This window comes from Mus caroli, unplaced genomic scaffold (genome assembly GCF_978045245.1).
Source record: "Mus caroli unplaced genomic scaffold, Mus_caroli_1 scaffold_7, whole genome shotgun sequence".
NCBI lineage: Eukaryota > Metazoa > Chordata > Mammalia > Rodentia > Muridae > Mus > Mus caroli.
Window position 1 is genome coordinate 43984603 of NW_028227262.1, and position 19456 is coordinate 44004058.

The 19456-nt window shown below is 38.0% G+C and overlaps 1 protein-coding gene across 3 annotated transcripts in view; it reads right to left on the reverse strand.

Moving 5' to 3' along the window:
* Window positions 1–19456, reverse strand: part of LOC110295968 (contactin-6) — a 370702-nt gene that overhangs the window by 209658 nt on the left and 141588 nt on the right. For all 3 annotated transcript variants that reach the window (XM_021164390.3, XM_021164391.3, XM_085840204.1), the window contains exon 3: window positions 6412–6538. In XM_021164390.3, coding sequence (XP_021020049.1) covers window positions 6412–6538 — 127 coding nt within the window. The remainder of the gene's footprint in view (window positions 1–6411; window positions 6539–19456) is intronic.

The following is a 19456-nucleotide window of genomic DNA, read 5'->3' on the forward strand; positions in this document are numbered from 1 at the left end:
ATACCAGTACCATGCAGTTTTTATCACAATTGCTCTGTAGTAGAGCTTTAGGTCCAGCATGGTGATTCCACCAGAGGTTCTTTTATCCTTGAGAAGAGTTTTTGCTATCCTAGGTTTTTTGTTATTCCAGATGAATTTGCAGATTGCACTTTCTAATTCGTTGAAGAATTGATTTGGAATTTTGATGGGGATTGCATTGAATCTGTAGATTGCTTTTGGCAAGATAGCCATTTTTACAATGTTGATCCTGCCAATCCATGAGCATGGGAGATCTTTCCATCTTCTGAGATCTTCTAGAATTTCTTTCTTCAGAGACTTGAAGTTTTTATTATACAGATCTTTCACTTCCTTAGTTAGAGTCACGCCAAGATATTTTATATTATTTGTGACTATTGAGAAGGGTGTTGTTTCCCTAATTTCTTTCTCAGCCTGTTTATTCTTTGTGTAGAGAAAGGCCATTGATTTGTTTGAGTTAATTTTATATCCAGCTACTTCACCGAAGCTGTTTATCAGGCTTAGGAGTTCTCTGGTGGAATTTTTAGGGTCACTTATATATACTATCATATCATCTGCAAAGAGTGATATTTTGAATTCATCTTTTCCAATTTGTATCCCTTTGATCTCCTTTTGTTGTCGAATTGCTCTGGCTAGGACTTCAAGTACAATGTTGAATAGGTATGGAGAAAGTGGACAGCCTTGTCTAGTCCCTGATTTTAGAGGGATTGCTTCAAGCTTCTGACCATTTACTTTGATGTTGGCTACTGGTTTGCTGTAGGTTGCTTTTATTATGTTTAGGTATGGGCCTTGAATTCCTGATCTTTCCAAGACTTTTATCATGAATGGGTGTTGGATCTTGTCAAATGCTTTTTCCGCATCTAAGGAGATGACCATGTGGTTTTTGTCTTTGAGTTTGTTTATATACTGGATTACGTTGATGGATTTCCATATATTGAACCATCCCTGCATCCCTGGGATGAAACCTACTTGGTCAGGATGGATGATTGTTTTGATGTGTTCTTGGATTCGGTTAGCAAGAACTTTATTGAGGATTGTTGCATCAATATTCATAAGGGATATTGGTCTGAAGTTTTCTATCTTTGTTGGGTCTTTTTGTGGTTTAGGTATCAGAGTAATTGTGGCTTCATAGAATGAGTTGGGTAGAGTACCTTCTGTTTCTATTTTGTGGAATAGTTTGTGAAGAACTGGGATTAGATCTTCTTTGAAGGTCTGATAGAACTCTGCACTAAACCCATCTGGTCCTGGGCTTTTTTTAGTTGGGAGACTATTAATGACTGCTTCTATTTCTTTGGGGGATATAGGGCTGTTTAGATCATTAACCTGATCTTGATTCAACTTTGGTACCTGGTATCTGTCTAGGAACTTCTCCATTTCATCCAGGTTCTCCAGTTTTGTTGAGTATAGCCTTTGGTAGAAGGATCTGATGGTGTTTTGGATGTCTTCAGGATCTGTTGTTATGTCTCCTTTTTCATTTCTGATTTTGTTAATTAGGATGCTTTCCCTGTGCCCTCTAGTGAGTCTGGCTAAGGGTTTATCTATCTTGTTGATTTTCTCAAAGAACCAGCTCTTTGATTGGTTGATTCTTTGAATAGTTTTTCTTGTTTCCACTTGGTTGATTTCACCCCTGAGTTTGATTATTTCCTGCCATCTACTCCTCTTGGGTGAATTTGCTTCCTTTTGTTCTAGTGCTTTTAGGTGTGTTGTCAAGCTGCTAATGTGTGCTCTCTCTAGTTTCCTTTTGGAGGCACTCAGAGCTATGAGTTTTCCTCTTAGAAATGCTTTCATTGGGTCCCATAGGTTTGGGTATGTTGTGGCTTCATTTTCATTGAACTCTAAAAAGTCCTTAATTTCTTTCTTTATTCCTTCCTTGACCAAGGTATCATTGAGAAGAGTGTTGTTCAGTTTCCACGTGAAGGTTGGCTTTCTATTATTCATTTTGTTATTGAAGATCAGCCTTAGTCCATGGTGATCTGATAGGATGCATGGGACAATTTCAATATTTTTATATCTGTTGAGGCCTGCTTTGTGACCAATTATGTGGTCAATTTTGGAGAAGGTACCATGAGGTGCTGAGAAGAAGGTATATCCTTTTGTTTTAGGATAGAATGTTCTGTAGATATCTGCCAGATCCATTTGATTCATAATTTGTCTTAGTTTCACTGTGTCCCTGTTTAGTTTCTGTTTCCATGATCTGTCCATTGGTGAAAGTGGTGTGTTGAAGTCTCCCACTATTATTGTATGAGGTGCAATGTGTGCTTTGAACTTTACTAAAGTTTCTTTAATGAATGTGGCTGCCTTTGTATTTGGAGCATAGATATTCAGGATTGATAGTTCCTCTTGGAGGATTTTACCTTTGATGAGTATGAAGTGTCCCTCCCTGTCTTTTTTAATGACTTTGGGTTGGAAGTTAATCTTATCAGATATTAGAATGGCTACTCCAGCTTGTTTCTTCATGCCATTTGCTTGGAAAATTGTTTTCCAGCCTTTCATTCTGAGGTAGTGTCTATCTTTTTCTCTGAGATGAGTTTCCTGTAAGCAGCAAAATGTTGGGTCTTGTTTGTGTAGCCAGTTTGTTAGTCTATGTCTTTTTATCGGGGAGTTGAGTCCATTGATATTAAGAGATATTAAGGAAAAGTAATTGTTGTTTCCTGTTATTTTTGTTGTTAAAGTTGGCATTCTGTTCTTGTGGCTGTCTTCTTTTAGGTTTGTTGAGGGATTACCTTCTTGTTGTTTCTAGGGCGTGGTTCCTGTCCTTGTATTGTTTTTTTTCTGTTATTATCCTTTGAAGGGCTGGATTCGTGGAGAGATAATGTGTGAATTTTGTTTTGTCGTGGAATACTTTGGTTTCTCCATCTATGTTAATTGAGAGTTTGGCTGGGTATAGTAGCCTGGGCTGGAATTTGTGTTCTTTTAGTGTCTGTATAACATCCGTCCAGGATCTTCTGGCTTTCATAGTCTCTGGTGAAAAATCTGGTGTAATTCTGATAGGCTTGCCTTTATATGTTACTTGGCCTTTTTCTCTTACTGCTTTTAGTATTCTATCTTTATTTAGAGCATTTGTTGCTCTGATTATTATGTGTCGGGAGGTATTTCTTTTCTGGTCCAGTCTATTTGGAGTTCTGTAGGCTTCTTGTATGTTCATGGGCATCTCTTTCTTTAGATTTGGGAAGTTTTCTTCTATAATTTTGTTGAAGATGTTTGCTGGTCCTTTGAGTTGAAAATCTTCATTCTCATCCACTCCTATTATCCGTAGGTTTGGTTTTCTCATTGTGTCCTGTATTTCTTGGATGTTTTGAGTTAGGATCTTTTTGCATTTTACATTTTCCTTGATTGTTGTGCCGATGTTCTCTATGGAATCTTCTGCACCTGAGATTCTCTCTTCCATCTCTTGTATTCTGTTGCTGATGCTCGTATCTATGGTTCCAGATTTCTTTCCTAGGGTTTCTATCTCCAGTGTTGCCTCATTTTGGGTTTTCTTTATTGTGTCTACTTCCCTTTTTAGGTCTAGTATGGTTTTGTTCATTTCCATCATCTGTTTGGATGTGTTTTCCTGTTTTTCTGTAAGGACTTCTACCTGTTTGATTATGTTATTGTGTTTTTCTTTAAGGATTTGTAACTCTTTAGCAGTGTTCTCCTGCAATTCTTTAAGGGATTTTTGTGCTTCCTCTTTATTGTCTTCTGCCTGTTTAGCAGTGTTCTCCTGCATTTCTTTAAGTGTGTTATTAAAGTCCTTCTTGAAGTCCTCTATCATCATCAGGAGATATGCTTTTAAATCCGTGTCTAGCTTTTCCGGTGTGTTGGGGTGCCCTGGACTGGGCGAAGTGGGGGTGCTGGGTTCTGATGATGGTGAGTGGTCTTGGTTTCTGTTAGTAAGATTATTACGTTTACCTTTCGCCATCTGGTAATCTCTGGGGTTAGTTGTTATCATTGTTGCTGTTTAAAGATTGGAGCAGAAGCTGTGTTCCACTCACCAGCAGTCTCTAAATCCTGCGGCGGGGGTCGTGGGTAGCTGAAGGTACCCAGGTGCTGGTCCAGCTGGAAGAGGCCTGTGGTCCTACTCAGGCCGTTTTTCTGCTTCCCTAACTAATACAGTCTCTGGTCCCGCGTGCAATTGGATTGGAGCAGAAGCTGTGTTCCACTCTCCAGAAGTCTTAAGATCCTGTGGTGGGTGTTGTGGGTAGCTGGTGAGTGTCAGCCGACCCTGCGCCCCAGCTGCCCAGGTGCTTTTCTGACCGGAAGAGGGTTGTGGCCCTATGTAGGCCGGATTTCTCTCTCCCCAACCAGAGCAGTCTCAGGTCCCGCGTGATTGGACTGGAGCAGAAGCTGTGTTCCACTCCCCAGCAGTCCCAAAATCCTGCGGCGGGGGTCGTGGGTAGCTGGCGGGTGTCAGGCAACCCTGAGCTCCTGCTACCCCGGCGCTGATCCAGCTGGATGAGGCCTGTGGTCCTACTCAGGCTGGTTTCTGCTTCCCTAACTAATGCAGTCTCAGCATTTAAGTCATATTTAATAAACTTAAAAATATAGAGACATTCAGACACTGCCCTCCCACAAGAAAACTTACCTGCATCAACTGAACTAGCTTTCAAACACCAAAGCTATGATTTCATATTAGGTGATCCTGAAAATGGTATTAATCCTATTTTATATTGGTCATCTTAGGTTAAATCAAGTACCTTTTCTAAAAACATTTACTTTATGTGTAAGGGTGGTTTGTCTCACGTGTATGTCTGTGAATCTTGTGCCTTTAATACCAGCAGAGTCCAGAAAATGTTGTCAGATCTTCCAAACTGGAGTTACAAGCCATTGCAAATGGTTCCTAGTACTCAAACCCTGGTCCTTTATGAGAGGAGCAAATGCTATTCACTACTGAGCCTTCTCAAGCTCAGACATTTTTGAGCAGCATAATAAATAACAGAAAGCCTGAATTTGAGCAAAGTAATTAGAAAAGTGATTGGTCTTCCCTACTCAGTTGAGTTGAATTTGGGTTAAGACCTTATTTAGAATTAAAGGTTTAGCTTTTAAACACTTTTTATGAATGAATGATGAAGTTATTCTATGAAATACAAGCTAAATACAAGATAATGCAGAGATGGCTTTAGCTTTGTCCATTTAAATAATTGAACTAATTCCACTGGTAATTATATAGATGTAGGCTGTATTTCATTGCAACGTGTAAGTCAAAAAAATGAGCACAGTTTGCTAAATGTGGACTTAATTGTTGCTTTTTGTGCATGTCAATTCAATTCCACATCTAAAAAATTAACACTTTGGGGGAATTCTTTGAAAATCAAAAATCACCAAGTGTCATTCTGATGATTTTTATTTTTTCTTCCTACATTCACACTGCACACAGTTGTTACCAACAGAACATCATTTCACATAAAAATACAACTTATACCCATACAAATGTATATATCTTTAAATTCTAACCAAACCACAACTGTGTAAATATGAAAAAGCTAAAACAAACAACAACAAAACAGTCCTCTTTCTTCCACATTGTTTATTTTTCTGCAGTTATTTTAAGGCTAAAGAACATCAACAGAGAAAATTATTATTTTTATTTTTTTGAATGTTTTCCCTAAAAGTTTGGATGATGCCAATGTATTATGCTCCTGAGATTACAAAGACCCCAGAGAAGCCTCCATATCCTTGCTCCCATGTTTTCTTTACCAGACACATGTGAGAAAAGACAGCAATTTAAAATAGCATACAAATAAAGGTTTAAAAAATAAAACTCTGTATGAGAGACAAACATTTTTTTCCTGTAGTAAAACTTCCTTCTTGGGCTTAGAATGTAGATAATTGCCTTCAACATAGTTTTTCTATAATAAGTACTTTTGGCTCAGTAGGGGCTGCTGGGAAATCTTCAGAATTTAATCTCATGATATAATTTAAAAGTTTTACTCTGATTGCTTGTTTATAGAAGGCTATTTTCATAGCCATTGTATTGAGGAAACTGAGGCACTACCCTTAAATTAAGTAGATGTGTATTGAATGCAGAAGTAAGCTCAGAGTTTTCCAAGCTGTGAAACTAAATCTCTCTCCCCATTTCTCTCTTACATTCCCGTGTTTTCTTCAGTCTTTCTCATTTCTAAGTATATATGACTCTGATGGCCACCAATGCCAAGAATAAATGTCAAATTAAAAACAGACCTATATACTAGTGGCCTATATAGTAAATAAATTTAGATTGCAGCATGAATGAATGTTTTGGAGTCCTGAAGATGTATATGTGCTCATTGGAGTTGTGCAGATAAAATTAAATAGGGTGAAAATCTATCTTAAAGTCCATTCTGAATATGTAGGGTATATCTGTGAATTGTTATTTTTGTGTCTATTTTACAGCAGTCACAAGGAAGACAACAGTGGTACAGAGAAGTAGTGTTTTACCTGTAATGGGGAGAAGGGTATCCATTTGCAGTACAAGTCAAAATAATTTCAGATCTAGATAAATCCAAAGGAAAAATAACATCTTGTGGCTCCTGGATAAAAATAGGACGGCTGAAACGACCCTCACCTGGGGATGAAAAAGAAAATATTCATTGAGATACTTGTTCCTGTCTGAGAGCACACTTGATTTAAATCTCAATTCTACACAGATTAGAAAATGTTATGTATTACCAAGCTTGAGCTTAGAGAATATTCTTCAAGAATTTTAAAAACACTTTCTTCTTTCCTGATGAGCTCAGCAGGTAAATGTGCAAACTGAACACTTTGAGTCCCAGAAGCCATGTGGATATTTAAATACAATAGAATCTTGACTAGGGTGTAGAGTGAAGCAGCAGAAACAACAGCTTGCCTTGCCAAGAGGGATACCAAGAACAAACTCTTGAAAGTTGTTCTCTGACCTTTGTCTCCCATATATAATATATAATGTTATAAAATATAGTATATTATTATTTACATGTAATATAAATACTAGCTAAATAAATATTATAGTTTATATTATTTGCATATAGCATGCATATTGTAAATAATATAATGTATAATGTTAAGGTATATAAATATAAATCATTACATATGTATTTTTTAAAATTAATATAATAAAATAATTTTAAAATTATTATTTTCTGAACTATGCAGAATAATTTTGTGAATGACACACATTTCATCCCATATTTAGTAGTTTATTTTTCCAGTAAACAAAGAGTATTCCTCTACATCATTTCAACACAGTTAAGCAATTAACAAAGCTTACTCATCTAATCCTTTACTCTATTTAACCATTTTCCCAAATAAAACATTTTGCAATCCAAATTCATTCAATTGCTGTCTCTCTTTTTCATGTAGTAACTATCAGTTAGCACAGTACAACTCATTTCGGGCCACACCTGCCCTGATTTCCCTTGCATCAAATCATTTTTTACACCTCAGAGCATGCAACATGAAGCACCAGGCTGTTAGAGTCCCTCCTCACATATTTAATGTGGTTGGATATTTCCCTTGCTTAGACCGACATCAGTGTAATGGACAGAAAAGCTGTGGGAAAGACTCAAGGGGAAAAGGCAGAAGAATAAGTGATTTATATGGTGGTAAGGTGTGTTTGTCTTTATATGAGAATACACAGCATGAATGATAAATGATAAACTTGGTATTAGGACTTATTCATAGGATGCTAAGTTCATATGTGTAGTGCCAGAGAATTAAAATCTTACCATGTAAGGCAAATGTCTCAATTTGGAAAGATGGCAGGGACATTGTCTAAAAGCTTGCAACTTGGAATCAAACAACCTTAGCAGGTATGAGCAACACTCAAGACATCATTAGTTATGATTTTTTGTGTTAGTCCTATTCTTATTATAATTATGTCATGATATGCTAGTTACAAGCAAATGGAGAGCCAATGAGCTATATAGTCACCATAGTTACAACCACCATCATTATTATCATCATTCTTATTATTTTTAGATGAGAAATTGAAGTCTAGCTATTTGAATATATTGTCCAAATTTCTATCTACTTTAAGAGAAGATGTGAAATTAAATCAGAATCTTCAAATTCTTTCTTCAGGACCCACTTACTGATTTCACTTCCATTTTACATCTAAAACATTTCCACCCAAGTAAAATAAATCAGTTCCATGGTGATTTTAAGCTTTATTTCCTGTATGTTCATCTTTGACATAGCAGTATAGACATACAAAAGCTTCAGTTTTAACAGTCAGCTACCAGTTCCACAATCTTGGATAAATTATCCAGTAATGCCAGTCCTAGAAATTCCTCTCTGATAAATGCAACATAGGTATAATAGTTCAGGGTTGTTGCAAAGGCTAGTTTAAAAAGAACGATTTTTTTTCTCCTGGGCCTGTGATATATCCAAGACATGAGACAGCATCAAACATAAAGAATATAGATATTGTAACAATATAGAAGACTTAATGACATCTATTTATATTCAGGTAAAATTAAAATAAAGTACATTAATTATGTTCAAAGTAGCCTAAAACTGGTGAACATTTACAGATAGTAAAATAAACAAATACAGGTGACTCAGGCACCCAGGAACTCTGCCTGACCAGTGGCATGAGTTCCTTCCAGTCTGGTCCAGTGCCCTGAGCAGACCTTGGTGCAAATTCTGCAGTCAGTCCCACAACACCTAGAGAAAGATCCACTCCAAGGCTGTTAACACACCCAGGATCATAGGATCAGAGGTGAGTAGGACACAACATCCACATCAACACCAAAAGTAACTGGGACCAGCAGGACCCAGGCACCCAGAAAATCTGCCTGACCAGTGGCATGGGTTCCTTCAAATCAGGTTAGGTGCCATGAATAGACCTTAGGTGTGAACTTTGCAGCCAGTCCCAAAACACCCAGAGGAATCTCAACTCCAAGGCACTCTAACTTGCCCTGGATCATAGGATCAGTGGTGTCCTGATCAGACCTTAGACACTAATTCCGCAGCCAGTCAGAAGAAGTTCCAAGAAGAAGCTCCACTTCCAGGCACTCTAACATGCCTTAGAATCTCAGAATCCCAGGATCCCAGGATCTTGGTCACACCAGGTTCCCAGGATCCCAAAGACAGATTGACTCCCAGGAGCTCTGATACACCCAGGATCTCAGGATTACAGGATCCCAGAATCACAGGATCACAGAGACAGCTGAACTTTGAGGAGTTCTGACACAACCAGAATCACATGAAGGACATGCTGCAGTCAGATATAGTGAGGGCAGGTATCACTAGAGATAATCAGATAGCAGGAGGCAAGCATAAGATCATAAGCAACAGAAACCAAGGTTACTTGGAATCATCAGAACCAAATTTTCCCACCATAGCAAGTCCTGGATACACCATCACACTGGAAAAGCAAGATTCAGATCAAAAAATCACTTCTCAATATGGTGATAGAGGACTTTAAGAAGGACATAATAACTCCCTTAAAGAAATACAAAAGAACACAGGTAAACAGCTAGAAGCCCTTAAAGAGGAAACACAAAAATTCCTTAAAGATTCACAGGAAAACACAATCAAATTTGCAAAGGAAATGAACAAAACCATCCAAGACCTAAAAATGGAAATAGAAACAATAAAGAAATCACAAAAGTAGAGAAGCTGGAGTTAGTAAAACTAGTAAAGAGATCAGGAGTCACAGATGCAAGCATCAGCAACAGAATACAAGAGATAGAAGAGAGAATCTCAGGTGCAGAAGCTACCATAGGAAACATTGGCACAACAGTCCAACAGAAAGCAAAATAGCAAAAAGCTCTTAATCCAAAACATCCAGGAAATCCAGGACACAATGAGAAGATGAAACCTAAGGATAATAGGTATAGAAGAGAGCAAAGATTCCCAAATTAAACGGCAAATAAATATCTTCAACAAAAATTATAGAATAAAACTTCCTAATACAAAGGCAGCCAAATTCATTAAAGAAACTTTAGTAAATCTCAAAGCGCACATTGCACCTCATACAATAATAGTTGGAGACTTCAACACACCACTTTCACCAATGGACAGATCATGGAAACAGAAACTAAACAGGGACACAGTGAAACTAACAGAAGTTATGAATCAAATGGATCTGGCAGATATCTACAGAACATTCTATCCTAAAACAAAAGGATATACCTTCTTCTCAGCACATCATGGTACATTCTCCAAAATTGACCACGTAATTGGTCACAAAACAGGCCTCAACATATACAAAAATATTGAAATTGTCCCATGCATCCTATCAGATCACCATGGACTAAGGCTGATCTTCAATAACAAAATAAATAATAGAAAGCCAACATTCACGTGGAAACTGAACAACACTCTTCTCAATGATACCTTGGTCAAGGAAGGAATAAAGAAAGAAATTAAGGACTTCATAGAGTTCAATTAAAATGAAGCCACAACATACCCAAACTTATGGGACGCAATGAAAGCATTTCTAAGAGGAAAACTCATAGCTCTGAGTGGCTCCAAAAAGAAACTAGAGAGAGCACACATTAGCAGCTTGACAACACACCTAAAAGCACTAGAAAAAAAGGAAGCAATTCACCCAAGAGGAGTAGATGGCAGGAAATAATCAAACTCAGGGGCAAAATCAACAAAGTGGAAACAAGAAGAACTATTCAAAGAATAAACCAATCAAGAAGCTGGTTCTTTGAGAAAATCAACAAGATAGATAAACCCTTAGCCAGACTCACTAGAGGGCACAGGGAAAGCATTCTAATGAACAAAATCAGAAATGAAAAAGGAGACATAACAACAGATCCTGAAGACATCCAAAGCACCATCAGATCCTTCTACAAAAGGCTATACTCAACAAAACTGGAGAACCTGGATGAAATGGAGAAATTTCTAGACAGATACCAGGTACCAAAGTTGAATCAAGATCAGGTTAATAATCTAAACAGCCCTATATCCCCCAAAGAAATAGAAGCAGTCATTAATAGTTTCCCAACCAAAAAAAGCCCAGGACCAGATGGGTTTAGTGCAGAGTTCTATCAGACCTTCAAAGAAGATCTAATCCCAGTTCTTCACAAACTATTCCAAAAAATAGAAACAGAAGGTACTCTACCCAACTCATTCTATGAAGCCACAATTACTCTGATACCTAAACCACAAAAAGACCCAACAAAGATAGAAAACTTCAAACCAATATCGCTTATGAATATTGATGCAAAAATCCTCAATAAAGTTCTTGCTAACCGAATCCAAGAACACATCTAAACAATCATCCATCCTGACCAAGTAGGTTTCATCCCAGGGATGCAGGGATGGTTCAATATACAGAAATCCATCAACGTAATCCAGTATATAAACAAACTCAAAGACAAAAACCACATGATCATCTCGTTAGATGCGGAAAAAGCATTTGACAAGATCCAACATCCATTCATGATAAAAGTCTTGGAAAGATCAGGAATTCAAGGCCCATACCTAAACATGATAAAAACAATCTACAGCAAACCAGTAGCCAACATCAAAATAAATGGTGAGAAGCTTGAAGCAATCCCTCTAAAATCAGGGACTAGACAAGGCTGTCTACTTTCTCCATACCTATTCAACATTGTACTTGAAGTCCTAGCCAGAGCAATTCGACAACAAAAGGAGATCAAAGGGATACAAATTGGAAAAGATGAAGTCAAAATATCACTTTTTGCGTATGATATGATAGTATATATAAGTGACCCTAAAAATTCCACCAGAGAACTCCTAAACCTGATAAACAGCTTCGGTGAAGTAGCTGGATATAAAATTAACTCAAACAAATCAATGGCCTTTCTCTACACAAAGAATAAACAGGCTGAGAAAGAAATTAGGGAAACAACACCCTTCTCAATAGTCACAAATAATATAAAATATATTGGCGTGACTCTAACTAAGGAAGTGAAAGATCTGTATAATGAAAACTTCAAGTCTCTGAAGAAAGAAATTCTAGAAGATCTCAGAAGATGGAAAGATCTCCCATGCTCATGGATTGGCAGGATCAACATTGTAAAAATGGCTATCTTGCCAAAAGCAATCTACAGATTCAATGCAATCCTCATCAAAATTCCAACTCAATTCTTCAACGAATTAGAAATTGCAATCTGCAAATTCATCTGGAATAACAAAAAACCTAGGATAGCAAAAACTTTTCTCAAGGATAAAAGAACCTCTGGTGGAATCACCATGCCAGACCTAAAGTTTTACTACAGAGCAATTGTGATAAAAACTTCGTGGTACTGGTATAGTGACAGACAAGTAGACCAATGGAATAGAATTGAAGACCCAGAAATGAAGCCACACACCTATGGTCACTTGATCTTCGACAAGGAAGCTAAAACCATCCAGTGGAAGAAAGACAGCATTTTCAACAAATGGTGCTGGCACAACTGGTTGTTATCATGTAGAAGAATGCGAATTGATCCATTCCTATCTCCTTGTACTAAGGTCAAGTCTAAGTGGATCAAGGAACTTCACATAAAACCAGAGACACTAAAACTTATAGAGGAGAAAGTGGGGAAAAGCCTTGAAGATATGGGCACAAGGGAAAAATTCTTGAATAGAACAGCAATGGGTTGTGCTGTAAGATCGAGAATTGACAAGTGGGACCTCATGAAACTGCAAAGCTTCTGCAAGGCAAAAGGCAACATCAATAAGACAAAAAAAACACCAACAGATTGGGAAAGGATCTTTACCTATCCTAAATCAGATAAGGGACTAATATCCAATATATATAAAGAACTCAAGAAGGTGGACTCCAGAAAATCAAATAACCCCATTAAACATGGGGCTCAGAACTGAACAAAGAATTCTCACCTGAGGAATACGGAATGGCAGAGAAGCACCTGAAAAAATGTTCAACATCCTTAATCATCAGGGAAATGCAAATCAAAACAACCCTGAGATCCAACCTCACACCAGTCAGAATGGCTAAAATCAAAAATTCAGGTGACAGCAGATGCTGGCGAGGATGTGGAGAAAGAGGAACACTCCTCCATATTTGGTGGGATTGCAAGCTTGTACAACCAATCTGGAAATCAGTCTGGCTGTTCCTCAGAAAATTGGACATAGTACTACCAGAGGATCCAGCAATACCTCTCCTGGGCATATATCCAGAAGATGTCCCAACCGGTAAGAAGGACACATGCTCCACTATGTTCATAGCAGCCTTATTTATAATAGCCAGAAGCTGGAAAGAACCCAGATGCCCCTCAACACAGGAATGGATACAGAAATTATGGTACATTTACACAATGGAGTACTACTCAGCTATTAAAAAGAATGAATTTATGAAATTCCTAACCAAATGGATGGACCTGGAGGGCATCATCTTGAGTGAGGTAACACAATCACAAAGGAACTCACGCAATATGTATTCACTTATAAGTGGATATTAGCCCAAAACTTAGGAAACCCAAGATATAAGATACAATTTGCTAAATGCATGAAACTCAAGAAGAATGAAGACCAAAGTGTGGACACTATGCCTCTTCTTAGAATTGGGAACAAAACACCCATGGAAGGAGTTACATAGACAAAGTTTGGAGCTGTGATGAAAGGATGGACCATCTAGAGACTGCCATATCCAAGGATCCATCCCATAATCAGCTTCCAAACGCTGACACCATTGCATACACTAGCAAGATTTTGCTGAAAGGACCCAGATATAGCTGTCTCTTGTGAGACTATGCCGGGACCTAGCAAACACAGAAGTGGATGCTCACAGTCAGCTATCCGATGGATCACAGGGCTCCCAATGGAGAAGCTAGAGAAAGTACCCAAGGAGTTAAAGGGATCTGCAACCCTATAGGGGGAACAACATGATGAACTAACCAGTACCCCAGAGCTCTTGTTTCTAGCTGCATATGTATGGAAAGATGGCCTAGTCGGCCATCACTGGAAAGAGAGGCCCATTGGACTTGCAAACTTTATATGCCCCAATACAGGGGAATGCCAGGGCCAAAAGAATGGGAATGGGTGGGTAGAGAAGTGGGGGGGGGTATGGGGGACTTTTGGTTTAGCATTGGAAATGTAATTGAGGAAAATACGTAATAAAAAATATTAAAAATTAAAAAAAAAAACTTCCCTAACCTAAAGAAAGAGATGCCCATGACCATATAAGAAGCCTACAGAACTCCAAATAGACTGAACCAGAAAAGGAATTCCTCTTGTCATATAATATTCAAAATACCAAATGCACTAAACAAAGAATATTAAAGATAGTAAAGGAAGAATGTCAAATAACATATAAAGGCAGACCCATCAGAATTACACCAGACATCTCACCAGAGACTATGAAAGCTAGATGATCCTTTACAGATGTCATGAAGATGCTAAGAGAACATAAATGTTAGCCCAGGCTACTATGCCCAGCAAAACTCTCAATTACCATAGATAAAGACACCAAGACCTGGCCTGCCAAAACCAAATTTACACAATATCCTTCCAGAAATCCACAAAGGATAATAAATGGAGACCCCCAACACAAGGAAGGAAATTACACCCTAGAAATAGCAAAGGAAGTAATCTTTCAACAAACCCAAAAGAAGATAGCCACACAAACATAATTCCAACTCTAACAGCAAAATAACAGGAAATAACAATCACTTTTCCTAAATATCTTTTAACATCAATGGACTCAATTCCCCACCCCACCCCCAAAAAAAGACATAGACTAACAGAGTGGCTACATAAACAGTACCCAGCATTTTGCTGCATACAGGAAACACACCTCAGTGACAAAGGCAGACACTCCTTCAGAGTTAAAGGTTGGAAAACAATTTTACAAGCAAATGGTCCCAAGAAACAAGCTGGAGTAGCCATTCTAATATCTAATAAAATCGACTTTCAACCAGAAGTTATCAAAAAAAGAAAAGGAAAGACACTTCATAGTGGTCAAAGGAAAAAATCTACCAAGATGAACTCTCAATTCTGAACATCTATGCTCCAAATGCAAGGGCTCCCACATTCATAAAAGAAACTTTACTAAAGCTAACAGCACACATTGCAACCCACACAATAGTAGTGGGAGACTTCAACACCCCACTCTCATCAATAAACAGATCATGGTGACAGAAACTAAACTGAGACACAGTGAAACTTACAGAAGCTAAAAACAAAATGAATCTAACAGATATTTTTCAGGTTATGCATATTTATTGAAAAGTTCCTTCACCAACAATGGTGAAATCAAGACCCCAAATTACAAAACATGATGGCAATTGATAGTTATAAAAAAATAAAGCGAAGATCTGCATCTCCCATATCTGAGCAAGAACATTTCATCCTAAAGCAAGAGAATATTCCTTCTTCTCAGCACCTCATGGTACCTTCTCCAAAACTGACCATATATAATTGGTCACTAAACAGGCCTCAACATATATAAGAAGATTGAAATAATCTCATGCACCCTATCAGATTACATGGACTATGGCTGGTCTTAATACCAACAAAACTACGGAAAGTCCACATGCACATGGAAGCTGAACAACACTCTACTCATTGATCACTTGGTTAAGGAAGAAATAAAGAAATTAAAGCCTTTTTAGAATTTAATGAAAATGAAGACACATCCTACCAAAACTTATGGGACACAATGAAAGCAGTGGTAAGAGAAAACTCATAGCCCTAAGTGCCTCCAAAAAGAAACTGAAGAGAGCTTACCCTAGCATCTTAACAGCACACCTGAAAGTTCTAGAACAAAAAGAATACCCAGCACTTGGGAGTCAGAGGCAGGCAAATTTCTGAGTCCGAGGCCAGCCTGGTCTACAGAGTAAGTTCCAGGACGTCCAGGACTATAGAGAGAAACCCTGTCTCGAAAACAACAACAACACAAAAACAAAAACAAAAAAAGAAGAAGAAGTAAATACACCTATGAGGAGTAGACCACAGGAAATAATTAAACTCAGGGCTAAAATCAACCAAATAGAAACAAAAAGATCTATAAGAATCAACAAAACCAGGAGCTGATTCTTTGAGAAAAACAACAAGATAGATAAACCCTTAGCCAGACCAACCAGAGAGCACAGAGACAGTATCCAAATTAATAAAATCATAAATGAAAAAAAATGTGGGCCTGGGCACCAGAGGTGTTTCACGAAGATCTCTGACCAGGCCTGGTACAAGAGTTCCAGGGAAGGGAAGCCAGTGCAGGCAGGGAGACAAGTCTCTGTTATGCCTTCCAGGTCACTTGATAACTCTGAACTCCTCTGCACTGAGTTGGGTTGGGCTGGGCTGACGAGAAGCCCACTATCCAGTGAGGAGTGTAGTGAACCCTCAGGTGGTACTTCAGGAGAGAAGATCTCTTCCAAGTGTTACAGCTCTTGGAACAAAAGTCTCAGATGACTGAGTAGTTCTCACACACGTTTAATTCCCTGGATAGGATCTATATACAGTTTTGGGGGTAATTCAGGGTTTCACAGTGGGTACCTCTCATTGGCTTGGACTGAGAGTTTAGGGGAAACCTTATTTGTATGTGGGAAGGCTCGGTGCTGCTGCCATGTGACTGATAGCCACACACCCTTCCTGAGGAGGCTGTGGGGCAGACTTGATCAAACACCACCCATCAGGTCCCCGGGGTTCCAGACCTTTGCTTGACTGGAGACCAAACTGTCTGTGCACAGCCCACTGCCCCACAAAAGGAGACATATCAACAAAATATATCTTAAAATAATTATTCTGTTTGTTGAATATTAACAGTTGAAAATAATAAAATCATGTTAACGAAGAAGAAGAAGAAGAAGAAGAAGAAGAAGAAGAAGAAGAAGAAGAAGAAGAAGAAGAAGGAGGAGGAGGAGGAGGAGGAGGAGGAGGAGGAGGAGGAGGAGGAGGAGGAGGAGGGGGAGGGAGAGGGAGAGGGGGAGGGAGAGAGGGAGAGGGGGAGGGAGAGGGGGAGGGGGGGAGAGAGTGAGGGAGAAGAGAAGAAGAAGAAGAAGAAGAAGAAGAAGAAGAAGAAGAAGAAGAAGAAGAAGAAGAAGAAGAAGAAGAAGAAGAAGAAGAAGAAGAAGAAGAAAAACATTTCCAGTCAACTTGACAGACAGGTTCCATTTGTAAGTCTCCTTCACCTCTTCCCCAGAGTTAATACATGTCCAGGGAATTGCAAAGGGATCCAGCAGAGAGCAGAGCTGAAGCTGCCTGGTGAATACATTTAATCCTGGCACTCAGGAGGCCCAGGTGGGTGAAGCTCTGTGAGTTTGAGGTGGTCTACATAGGGATAGCCTGACTCAAAATAAATTAACAAATAAATACATTAAAAACAAATTGAAACCACCTGAATTTTTATTCTGCCCATCTGTGAAGCTTGTGAGACTACCTAATGCCCAGTCATTAAGTGATATTTACACAATGCAAACACCAGGACATTAGGGGTGGAGAGACAAGTTAAAAACAAAACAAAAATGATAATTTCAGAAGTTTGGCCATAACACCAGTGGTTACATACTGTGCATGAAACAGATTTCCTAGATTTGGACCCAGTAAGATATTTAAACAAAATGAAAAAAAAATATCCAATAAAAAACACAATCCACACTAATTGCAACTTTGGGAGAGAAAAATCATAATGTATTGGTGATGTATTATTAACATACATAGTTTCAACAACAATAAAATGAAGACTTTTGAAAAAAAATAAATACAAATAAAAAGTGATGGAATATGATAAATAAAATACACACCTATATATACTGACTAGTTATAATTCGTCCATATATCTTTTTTCCTGTTCAGCCTTCCAAATGCTTAAATCTCAAGCATATGTCTCACTTATAAAGTAAATATACATTTTAAATATAAATATATATACATGTAAATTCATATATGACTGTTTGCCTGTGTTCAGTGCTTCTGTACATGTATGCATATGCATGAGGAGACAAGTGACTTATAGCAGATGTTTGCCTTGATCAATCTTCACAGGATATCTCATTGAACCCAGAACTCATCAATCTGAGCTATCTTCCTGGCCAGTATCCTCCAGGGATACCCTGTCCCTGATTCCCAAGCACTCAGATTGTGGAGAGGCTGACTCTAGTCTTCTTATGTATGTGATGGGTATTTGAACTGTGGTGCTGACCATGTGTTTTCTCCAGTGAGCCAATTCATCAGCTCCTAGTCTCATTTGTATAAAAGCATATTTCCCCTTTATCCTTAGCTGCCTACATGAGCTGTACAACATCTCAAATTCTGGGAAAGATGGTGGTAACTTTACCAAATGTTAACGATATGTGTCAGATCTGGAGAGAATTTTATCTGGAAGAAAAGGTTTTCATGTTTTGGCTATTTTCTCACAGTATGAACAATCAAAATACACACTGGATGTTAAAGGAATAATGTTAAAGGAATAACTTATCATCACTGAAGAGGGCCATGAAAGGTTTTTAAGAGCCAAAGGTGGTAGATGGCTTCAAGAAAACAATGTTTCCTAGATATCACAGGGTATTGCATATATGAACACACAACTGTTGTAGCTGTATGAAAAAGTCCTGTGCAACCTTAAGCCAGACAAAATCTCAGCATGCAAATTGGAGGTGAGAATGGAATCCATTTCCTGGCTGAGATGCTTGTGGTAACTGGTAAATATCTACCTGGAGAAGTACAATTATTTTTCTTTAAAGGTATAGTCCCTGATTGATCTAACATTCTCAGCTATCTTTCGTCAGAGATCCAATGGTTATAGAAAACATTAATTAGAGTAGATAGGCTTTTATCAAAAATTGAAAACATAAGTGAGGGTGGGTGTGGAATAGGGCTATATATGGAATGGTTTGTGGGAGGGGAGAATTTCATCAAGATTTGATATATGAAATTCTCAAATAATTTAAAATACATAAAAGAGTAATAAATTCTTTTAGTTTTAAAAGTAAGAGTGGATATTGTTAGAAGATATACTGAGATGGCAATCAACCTTTAGATAACAAGTATATAGAACAGCTTTTCTGTTCTTTTTGGTAGAATTTTTTTCAACAACTCTTTTCTTGCTACCACTTCATAACAAAGAATATTGTCCTATATAATGTCATAAATATTGGTATGTGAAGAGACTCACAAAAATTTTTGGCATACTTAAATAATATACTTCCAGTGTGACAAAATTCTGTTCCAACTTGAGAAACTCCAAATGCAGATAATATTTAACTTATCTTTTTTTTTTCCTGAGGAAAAATATGTTTATGGGACCAAGGCTAACTGCAAAAAGACTGTGAGCTTCTGACCTGACTACATATATTTCCCAGTGATTAGATCGCAGACATGAACTACCACCCCTGTTTTATGTGTTGCTTCTGGTAGAACCCAGGGTTTGATGCATCCTACCAGCAATCTGCCAACTGAGCTACATCCTCAATCTTGTAAGTCATTATATTTGAAGCAGTGACTGGTAGTGTAAAAATAACTATTATATACACCAAATGTCATGAAGAATCCCATGACCTACTTGGGAAAGTAGCCATTTCAGTTTAGTAGATGAGGAACTTAAGACTACAGTCTCCAACTTCTGTAAAGGGTATATACATGTATT